The sequence below is a fragment of the Bos indicus genome, chromosome 25 (assembly GCF_029378745.1).
Source record: "Bos indicus isolate NIAB-ARS_2022 breed Sahiwal x Tharparkar chromosome 25, NIAB-ARS_B.indTharparkar_mat_pri_1.0, whole genome shotgun sequence".
In the NCBI taxonomy this organism is placed as follows: Eukaryota; Metazoa; Chordata; class Mammalia; order Artiodactyla; family Bovidae; genus Bos; species Bos indicus.
In genome coordinates, this window is record NC_091784.1 from 43,213,302 (window position 1) to 43,223,604 (window position 10,303).

Below are 10,303 nucleotides of genomic sequence, written 5' to 3' on the forward strand. Positions count from 1 at the left end.
GTTATTTGTGTTTTTATTGTAAAATCTCAGGTCAGATTTTAAATCCCACTGCCTCTGCTGTCTGGCTGAACTTAGCTGGGCTCATCCAATTACGGGGTGCTGGGCACACAGTGGTCTCCAGCAGAGAGCAGCAGTCTGGCCGGTGAGGCTGCTGGAGTCCCTGAGGGGCAGCCGTGGGGGCAGGGGCTCCCCCTCCCGCAGCTCTCAGTGCGGGCCGGCTGCCCACCCTACCGCACCTGCGTCGTCTCCCAGGGCTCCCCGACCTTTGTCACTCGGGCCCCTGAGGCATCAGCCTTCTCCCCGAAGGGCTCCCTGCTCAGATGTCCTGGAGGCAGGAGGGCGTCAGCCCCTGGCACGTAATGCAGGCAGGAGAGGGCGTTGCCCCAGGCCCTGTGACCTTCACACGCCTCCTGGCCTGTGCGCCCTCCCAGGGGCAGGGCTCCCCAAGAGCAGGCACGGAGCAGGACTGGGACAGAGTGAGAACCCGGACGGAGGGGCCTGCGGTCACAAAGCCCTCGGACTCTGCAGGAGGCCGTGCCACACTGCCCGGCGAATGTGGGTGCCCTGAGCTTGGCTGACACTGACCATGGCTCCCTGGAGTGCTCACGGCAGGACCCAATTTGTTCAGCAAAAGTTAAGTCGCTCAGTCGTGTCCAACTCTTTGAGACCCCATGGAGTATAGCCCACCAGGCTCCTCTGTCCATGGGATTCTCCAGGCAAGAGTACTGGAGTGGGTTGCCATTCCCTTCTCAGGGAATCTTCCTGACCCAGGGATTGAACCCAGGTCTCCAGCATTGCAGGCAGACGCATCACTCTGAGCCACCGGGGAAGACCAGCAAAGGTGGGGTAGAATTACCCACCTGGGTCTACAGAGAAACGAGTGCGTGGCGGGTCCAGGATGTGGCTCAGGGCAGCGACCTTGGGAACTTGGGATTGCCGGAAGAGACAGAGGTGAGTCAGTTGTCCAGGAACGCCTGCCCGCCTCTTCCATGGGGCGGGCCCTTCCTGGCCCTGTCTTGGGGCTCAGCCCTGTGACTTGCTGTGGACGCGGGTTGTCTGTAGACCTGGTGCCCGCAGAGGACTGGTGGTCGGCCTGCCCTCGTGTACCCTGGTGGCCTTCACATCACAGAAGGAGCTTCCGGCCGGGGGGTCTGAGCGCAGAAACAGCAGAAACAGGTCGTTTTGGCATATAATCCTTGGCCTTAATCAGTTATAGTGGGAAGTGACTGGGGTTGCTTTGGGCTTCTCCTCAGTGCTGAGAGCTGAAGGATGTCCCACCTCCAGGTGGGGTGCCTGCTGCCTCCAGGTGAGAAGTCACACCTGGAAACAGAGTGCTGGCACCTGTCTGCTGTCTCTAAGTAGATGGATCGGGAAAATGGAATGATGTCAGGAATGAGAGAGTTGGCGTCACTGCAGAGTCTATGATTATTAAGAGGATACTAAGGGGGATATTCGGAGAAGGCGATGGCGCCCACTCCAGTGCTCCTGCCTGGAAAGGCCCATGGGCGGAGGAGCCTGGGGGGCTGCAGTCCACGGGGTCGCTAGAGTCGGACACGACTGAGCGACTTCACTTTCACTTTTCACTTTCATGCATTGGAGAAGGCAGTGGCGCCCACTCCAGTGCTCTCGCCTGGAAAGGCCCATGGGCGGAGGAGCCTGGGGGGCTGCAGTCCACGGGGTCGCTAAGAGGCGGACACGACTGAGCGACTTCACTTTCACTTTTCACTTTCATGCATTGGAGAAGGCAGTGGCGCCCACTCCAGTGTTCTTACCTGGAGAATCCCAGGGACGGGGCATCCTGGTGGGCTGCCGTCTATGGGGTCGCACAGGGTCGGACACGACTGAAGCGACCTAGCAGCAGCAGCAGCAGCAAGCGGGATATTAAGGGCTTCCTAGGTGGCGCCAGAGGTAAACAACCCGCCTGCCGATGCAGGAGACTAAGAGGCGTGGTCTCCATCCCTGGGTCGGGAAGATCCCTGGAGGAGGACTTGGCCACCCATTCCAGTATTCTTGCGTGGAGAATCCCATGGACAGAGAAGCCTGGCGGGCTGCAGTCCACGGGGTCACGCAGAGTCAGACACGACTGACGCAACGTCGCACGCACACACTGGGTTTACACATCACAGTGGAAGATGGAATTCTTTCCCCTCAGGATCAGAACAAGGCACGGACGCCCACTCTTGCCATTTCTATTCAATGTTGCATAGAGCTTCTAGCCAGTGCAAAAAAGCAAGAAAATAAATAAAGGGTTGGGAATTAGGAGATAAAACGCAGAATTTATTCACTGAGGACACAGTCGTCTATGTCGAAAATCTGACGGAAACTACAAAACGTGAGTAAGTGAGTAAGGTTTTGGAATACAAGACCCACATACAAAATTACTTGTGTAAACTTCCCACAAACAATGATATGAAATTAAAAAATACAGTTCATAGGGGTATCAGAAACATGAGCTACATGTGAAGATGGCAGTTTTCCCCCAACGGATCTATGCTTCAACACACTCCCAACCCATCCCAACAGGTTTCTCATGGAAATTCACAAGCCAATTCTAACATTTATTTGGCATTTCAAAGGCTCTAGAATATCCCACCCAACTTTGAAAAAGAAAAGCAAATTTATGTGGCTAACACTCCCCACTTCCCACATATTGTGAGGCTAACGCTGTAGATACGGTGCAGTTGTTCAGTCGCAAAGTCACGTCTGAGTCTTTGAGACTGAAACACGCTAGGCTCCACTGGCCTCCAGTAGCTCCTGGAGTTTGCTCAGATTCGTGTCCATTGAGTCAGCAATGCTCTCTAACCGTCTCATCCTCTGCTGCCTCCTTCTCCTTTCATCCTCACTCTTTCCCAGCATCAGGGTCTTTTTCCAATGAGTTGGCTGTTTGTGCCAAATAGACGAGTAAATCAGTGGACACAATGAGAGCTTAGAAACACACCTACACACGCACAACAGGTTCTGGACAAAGACATCAGCACAGTCCCATGGGGAGAGGGCGTTAGTGGTGCCAAGACAACCGTATGGAGAAAACAAACGACAACACGTTCCTGGTGCTGTGCCCAGAGCTTCATTCAAGGCGGAGCCTATAACTCAATGCAAAGTGTAAAACTGTGAGCTTCCAGACCAAGGTGTAACATAGGACGTTTGTAACCCAGGGGTTACAGGAAAGGCAGTCGGAGAAGGCTTCCTGGAGGAGGCAGCCTGAGCACTGCGTCTCAGAGTACAAGCATGAGTTAGCAGGGCCAAGAGGGGAAGGTGCCCAAGTGGGGCCCTGCTGTTTGGTTCTGTACAGACAGCAGAAAGCCAGGCAGGCAGGCATGCTCAGCTCCGAAAGCTGGTGACCCCCAGTCTGGGTGGGGAGCAGGACGTGGTCAGGGTCTCTGGAGGGAGAGACAGGGAAGAGGCCCTTTTTTTCTGCAGTTGTAGATATGCTAAGAAATGAAGAATATCTGGCAAAACAGGGCTGTGATTTCTAAGAGTAGTTTTAATGCTTACGTTTAACAATGTTTGACACAGACTGAGAGCCTCATCTCTTTCGGAGATGAGGTAGATGGTGTGCCTGCCTGCCATCCTCTGCAGGTGTGAGGGCTGGAGGCCCGGCAGCCCAGCGCTCGGGGCCTGGGCCCGATCCTTGCTCTTAGAGGCTGCCCGGTGGCCCGGGGGAGGGTCTTCGCCCTGACTGGAGTGCCCTGCTTGAGGCTGGCAGCCACAGGCGGACAGGAGGCACCGAGGCCTGGGCGGGGCAGGGCAGGAAGAGGTGCCTGGAGGTCTTGGGGAGGACGGCGCCTGCTGAGCGTTCTGTCTGGCTCCTCAGAGATGCTCCAGGGTGCGTGTGCTCTAGGGGCCATTTGGAACATTCCCATGGCCTGACCCTGTGCCTGCGCCACGTCCTGGGCATCCTCAGCATCCGTGGATGTGGGGCCTGAGTGCTGGACACACATTCCCACCTGGGAGGCCACAGAGGCTTGGATCTGCAGTGAGGCACCAGCAATCTGGAGGTGATGATGGATATAATTTCTCTGGGCCTCCATGAGCAAGTGCCCGACACGCGGCCCCACCCCAAGTTACCTCTCGATCGGTGTTAGAAGGCATTTGACATTTGCCTTTGATTTATGTCCTAACCTCACATCCAGCGGCTCTGGTCCCATTCATCAGCTGCAGTCACCGTGTCCTGCTGAGCAGCTCCTGGAGGTGTGTCTCACCAGAGACCCCGCGGGACGCCCACCAGCCACTCCGCAGATGAGCTGTTCAGCGGACCTGGGGGCTCCCAGGCACCTTTGCTTTTACACAGATTTCTTGGCACAAAAAGGATTGGAAACGATGTGTTGCTTCGTGACGCACTCTCACACGTGTACACTGGTGTGTGCACACCCTCTCGTGGTGCACACCTTTCCGAGCACACATACTCACAGGTGTATGCTTGGCTTACCCTCGTGCACACGCAGTGTACACTCATTCACACCGTGCATGCACACTCAGCAGGGCTCACAGATGCGCACCAGGCAGACAGGCACCCCTGGCCGGTGCATGCCCAGCGTTCAGACACATGCAGAGCACCCCCGCATGGGGAACCCTCTCTGCTCCTGATGCTCAGGGCCCAGGGCAGACAGGACTTCCCATGGCGCCTGGTGGGCGCAGCAGCCCCAGCGGCAGTGCCCTCTGCCTGGACCTGTGTCGAGGGGGGTGACAGGCCTCGCTGCAGCCCCCCAGGCGCACCAGGTCTCCCTCCTGAGTCGCTCCTCTGGCTGAGAGGCGTATGGGTGGAGTGCGGGCCCTGCGCCCCAGAGCCAGTGGGGTGCCCTCTCGGGGGGAGCGGGCCCTCCTGTCCTGGTCACCCGAGTGAGGCACGGCTGTCCAGGGTGCCCGCACACAGAGCGGTGAGAGCAGGCACGTCAGCCTCGGGCCGGCCTTTCGGGCGTTGGGGCTCGCTGCTCCCACCGCGTCTCCCACACCGCGAGGCCCCAGGACACATGGTCCGTGGCTCCCCACCTCCGTGTGGATGGATGGGGACCAGTATGAGGTGATGGAGGGCACCAGTGCACATGGAGCCCCTCAGCAGCTGGAGGCCCCGTGAGCGTCTGCAGAGAGGGCGGTTCTGGATCCTCTTCAGGGCTGAGCAGCGTGGTCGCTGGGCTTGGCGGGCAGTGGAGACCCGCTGGTTGCCCCAGAGACACCAGGCTCCTGGGCAGGTGGTGTGGACTGGAACCGCCCCCCGACGGGTGAGTGTGTGGGCCCAGCAGGACCCCCAGGAGGGACCTCCCGTCCCTGCCCCCGAGCCCAGCACGGACCAGAGCAAAGCCAAGTGGGTGCCCAGTGCTCCCACCTGGTTTCTGCTTGTTAAAAAAGGCACAGCCGTGCGACCTCCCTCAGCCTATTATAAATCTAATCCTGTGAGTTTCAGCTGAGTGAGCTTACATCTTGTTTGGACTCTAGGCCTGAAGTTGCCTAAAGCTGGGGACGCGTAATTTACGCACGAGGACAGTTAATTTGTCCTCAGCGTCAGCCTGACAGCTGTGCCTTGGGTTCCGGGGAACCGGTTTCTCCAGAACAGCGAGGTCCACTTACATCAGACAAACTTGGGGTTTTTAATGGGATGAAAATGAGCAATTTTGCCAATGTTTATGGATTGTTATTAATTTGGCCGAATACAATTACTGGTAACGGACTGTGTCCTTCCTGAGCTCCTCTTGAAGTGATGCTGGGGACCGCACCCCAGGCTGAGCCCCGGGGAGGCAGTGCTGACCCTCCTGATTTGGGGGCAGGAGGCCGGGCTGCCGGGGGTTGGGGTGGGTGCGGAGAGGTCAGGTCCTGCCCCGAGGGCTTGCATGCTAGTGTATGCCCGGAGCGGGCGAGGGGCCGGGAGTGTGATGCCTTCATCCTCCCGGCCAGAGGGCGCCATCCCCCCGGACGGGCAGCCTGGGCCCCCGCAGTGGGGAGGGTGGGACTGGGCCCTGCCTTGCTGAGCCTTTTTCCTCGTCTGTTCCTGCTTCACGGAGCCGGGTGTCTGTTTGTCTGTTCACTGGGCTGCTGGAGCCGCAGGACGAGGCCATTCGTGTGCGCGTGTGGGCTTGGCCACTGGGGCCCTGGAGAGAAGGGGGCTGCCGTCCAGCGCCCGCTGTCGTCTCAGGGGCGCCCTCCCTCCCCTCGGGTGTCGTGCCCTGTCGGGCCTCGCCCTGTAGCGCCAGTGCTGGTGGAGGCCCCCCACCTGGCAGCTGCTCTGAGCAGCAACACCCATGGCCTGCGAGCTGGTGCCGCAACCCAGGAGCGCGCTCCGCATGACGGTGGCTCATTCACGGCTCCCACGCACAGCCCCGGCTCCGGCTAATGGAAACTCGGTGATCCGTGGCACGTGTGGCAGACATCTGCTCGGGGTAATGTGCTGGTGATGTATGTATCGGTGATCAATCAGTGGATTTGCAAGGGAGGCATAAAGTATTTAATTATAATTGCGTTGGGCAGGTGTGCGTGGTGGAGGCGACATTTGAATAGGTCAGACCAGCCCTCGCCCTGCTCTGTTGTTGGGGATTAAATGCCATTCACTGTGAGGGCTGGGAGCCTTTCTGAAGTCGAAGGGTGTCACATGCTTGCAAATTGAAAATGTCCCATTGCTTCGAAAAACATGATTGATATCCTTTGCAAAGCAAATGCTGCCATACCCAGATCGTGAAGCCTGCTGCCGCCCCTCGGCTCTGGCCGCTTGATCACTGGAATGAAACTCAGAAAGAGAAGTTGAAAGATGAAACGAAACTTGATTTGCTCAGTTGGAAGCAGAAAGATATACCCTCAGATAGTCTATATGCCGTATACTTGTGTGTGGAACCAGCTGTGTCCGGTGACCATCTGAATTATATCTGGTATAATTTAAAATGATGTCAGCACGACTGATGACGGCGTGTAAGTAACAGGGATGAGACAGACACAACACATGCACACACTCGCGTGTGACCACGGCATGGAGGAAGCCTGACCCCAGAGTCACAGCCTGTGTCCCAGTCCTGGGCCCCCTGTGCCGCGGGTCTCTGACCTGTATGGAGCGAGGGGAACAGGGCTGGGGTGCTGGCCCTCGGGGAGGCTCAGCACCGTGCCCGGCCGACCCGAGAGCCCAGCAATACTGGCTGCTTCCCCAGGAGAGAGTTCTGTCTGTGGGTGTTTGCGAGGGCGCAGTGACCTCCGTGTTACACACCTCAGTTCTCTCTGGTTGACCTGTTGGCGGCCTGGGCTGGCCGAGAGGGCATGGGAAACGTGAGTGGGCATCACTTCCAGTGCTCATCTCTGGAGTCAGGGCCAGACACGTCTTCTCAAAACCATGAAAGGACTCCACGGGGTTTCTATTCACAGGGCAGATAAAATCGGGATACTGTGATTTAATGAAACTCCGAACCTTCTGAACCAGAGTGCAACCGTGTCTCCTGACCAATTCAGTCTCGTGTGCCTGCCTCCTTCATCTACCCCAGCCCCAGTTTCTCCAAGTCCGATAAAGCAAGATGGTAATTCTGAGTCCAGACAGCGAGCCTCCTTGGGTGTGTTTTTGCCGTTTACAAAATTAGCCAATCATCGTCACCTAGTGAATCAGATTAGGTGTAATCCATACTAATGTTCAAATTAAGTCACGGAAAGCAATTAACTCTGCGAAAAATGGGCTGGTGAAAAATGGTAAGGTTGGTCAAATAGTTTCACTGTGCATAATTGTGTTTTTTAAATGCCCGTCTCTACCCAGTAATTATATCATTTACATTTCAAATGGATGCACCCACCTCCAATGCTTGTAATTGTGCACTTCCTAACCGTATACCTCACAGTGTAGCAGAAATTTGTCAGCCGTCTGCTCCGGAATGTCTGCTTTCTCGGGAAAGCAGCTGGATGGAACGTGCCAGAGTAGGGCTTCCTCGCTGCTCAGGAGAATCAGGAAAAGTGCATTTTGCCCCAACGCTGTCCCAAATCTGGGCCTCCCCTCTTTCCCCCTCTCTCCTTCCTCCCTCCCTGCCTTCTTTCCTGTATAAAAAGAGCGCACAGAAATTTTTAAACACCGTCAAATATTCAGCCCACAACACGAGACGCGCTTGTCACTTCCAGTCACATCATCCGTGACAGGGACACGTCCACGGGATCAATCAATAGCTGACTCGGCCTTCTGCACTTTGCTTTTATTGTTTTCAGTGAGAGAAAACGCCCACCAACTCCACACAACACTCAGCTCGCCCCGCAGCAGTCTAGGAAGTGACCTTGACTCTAAGTGAACGTGACCCTGACCGTGAGCGCTTAGCCCTCAGGCAGGATCCCAGGGTGAGTCAAGAGCAAACCCTTAAGTTCTCAGGCTCTGAAGGGGTAATGGGGCAACAGGGAAATGAGCGCCTTTCAGCCCATCACGTCTTTCCCTCCAACCCAGGCTGGTTTCGGCGTTGAGCCCGAGTCTGTGAACTTTGTGGAGCATGGCAGAACCGCACTTCTTTGCTTCAGGTGGACTGAAATCACCGAGAACACTCCAGACTGACCGGTGCCAGCCCTGGACGCGGAGCACCTCAGCCCCTCTCACACGGTCCAAAGCTGGAGGTTCACCTGGCGGGCCTGCAGCGAGGGGTGCACGTGGGGTGACCTGCCCCGGGGAAAGGGGTCAGGGGCGGAGAGGATGTAGTCAATGCTGAACTTGATGTCCCTGTGCGCGTCCCTCCTCAGGACGGCAGGGCTGGCCGGGGTCGGGGGCTCGCTGCGGGGGACTGGGGGCTCAGGGGGCCCCGGGGGCGCCCCCGCATCTCTCCCGCGCGCCCCCCTCGCCTCCTCGCCCTTGGGGCCACGCCGGCGCCGCCGCCGGCGGAAGTTGCCGTTCTCGAAAAGGTCCAGCAGCGACTCGCAGCCGCCGGCGAAGGTCCAGTAGTTGCCCTTGCCCTTCTCGTGGCCGTCGGTCCGCGGCACCTGTGCGGACGAGGGGCTCAGCGCGCGGCGGGCTCCCGGGGCGCCCCGCCCACCGCGCTCTCTTGGGGAGCCCCTGGCGGCCCCGGAAGGATGCCCCGCCCTGGGGGTGGGCGCGTCGCTGGGGAGCTGGCGAAGGCTACGCGTGAACTTTGCAGCGCACGCCGCTGCAAAATGCACCCCCACAGCCCAATCAGGGGTGCCTTGGTCCAGGGGTCCACAGGCCTGGGACACTCAGGGGCCGCACGGGGGTGGGGGCCTCACCTTGACGAAGCAGCTGTTGAGGGACAGGTTGTGGCGGATGGAGTTCTGCCAGGCGCGCTGGTTGGCGCGGTAGTACGGGAACCGGCGCATGATGAAGTCGTAGATGCCGGACAGGGTCACCCTGCCCGTCGGGCTCTGCTGAATGGCCATGGCGATCAGTGCGATGTAGCTGCAAACAGCGGCGCTCAGGCCAGGCCGGGGCAGGGGAGGGACCCCGGGGCGCGTCTGCGTCTGGAGTCTCCGGGCCGCCCGGGGACCACTCCGCTCTCCCTTCCCCGGGGCACCGGGGAGCTGGGGGCGGAGGTGGTTGTTGGGAGTCGGGGCCCCCTGGAGCTCCCAGCGCAACTCTGCGCAGACCAGGGAAGCTCACCTTCACACTTGGGGCTTCCCCGGGGAGGCTGGAGAACCTTCTCGGCTACCTCCCAACGTGCGGATGAGAAGTGAGCCCTCCCGCGCCCGAGCTGGTCTTGGCCTCCTCTCGGAGGAGGGCCCCCGCGACCCCTGCGGCCCCGGCACGGCCCTGCGGTCACCTGTACGCTGGCCGCGTGAGCCGCTTCTCCTCGTCCGAGCTGCCCGCCGGGTAGTCGTCGGCGTCGTAATTGAAACAATTGTAGGGATACTGCGAGCTGTCAAACATCGCGGTGCGCCTGCCGCCTGCGGGTCGCCAGTGCTGCCGCCTCCTCCGCGCCGCCCGCCGGCGCGCTCCAGGACTGCGCGGAGGTTCTCCCCTGTGCGGACCAGCGGCGTCTGCGCTGCCGGCTGCTCTCCGCCTGAGCGGGGAACCTGGGCTCCCCGGGTCCCCCCGCCCGCCCCCACCCGTCGTCTCGCATCCAATCCCGGACCGGGGGAGGCCCCTGTTGCCGGTAAAGCGGCCGAGGGGAGCGGAGAGCAGGCTCGCGGTGACCCCCTGACCGGCGCGGGGGAGGAGGGAGCCACGCGCTGGGTGGTCCCACGGGTGGCGGGGGTGGGGTGGGGTGGGGGGGCCACCCCCTCCCGCTCCCGCCGACTGTGCCTCGTGCTCTTTGCGCTGTCCCAGACTTAAGGGCGGAGCTCCCTGGGTCCCCCAAGCCTGCGAGCACCCCAAGACTCAGAGGTCCTTCCCTGGCTTCTGGCTCCTCAGAGCGCACTTCGG

General features: G+C 59.3%; 1 protein-coding gene across 1 annotated transcript; it reads right to left on the reverse strand.

The window, feature by feature from the left end:
- Positions 1-8,137: 8,137 nt before the first annotated feature.
- Positions 8,138-9,921, reverse strand: FOXL3 (forkhead box L3). Its single transcript, XM_070779249.1, has 3 exons — positions 9,702-9,921; positions 9,172-9,340; positions 8,138-8,910 (listed from the first exon to the last, which is right to left on the reverse strand). The coding sequence occupies exons 1-3, from the start codon at positions 9,806-9,808 to the stop codon at positions 8,530-8,532; spliced, it is 657 nt and encodes a 218-aa protein (XP_070635350.1). The 5' UTR covers positions 9,809-9,921; the 3' UTR covers positions 8,138-8,529.
- Positions 9,922-10,303: the final 382 nt, after the last annotated feature.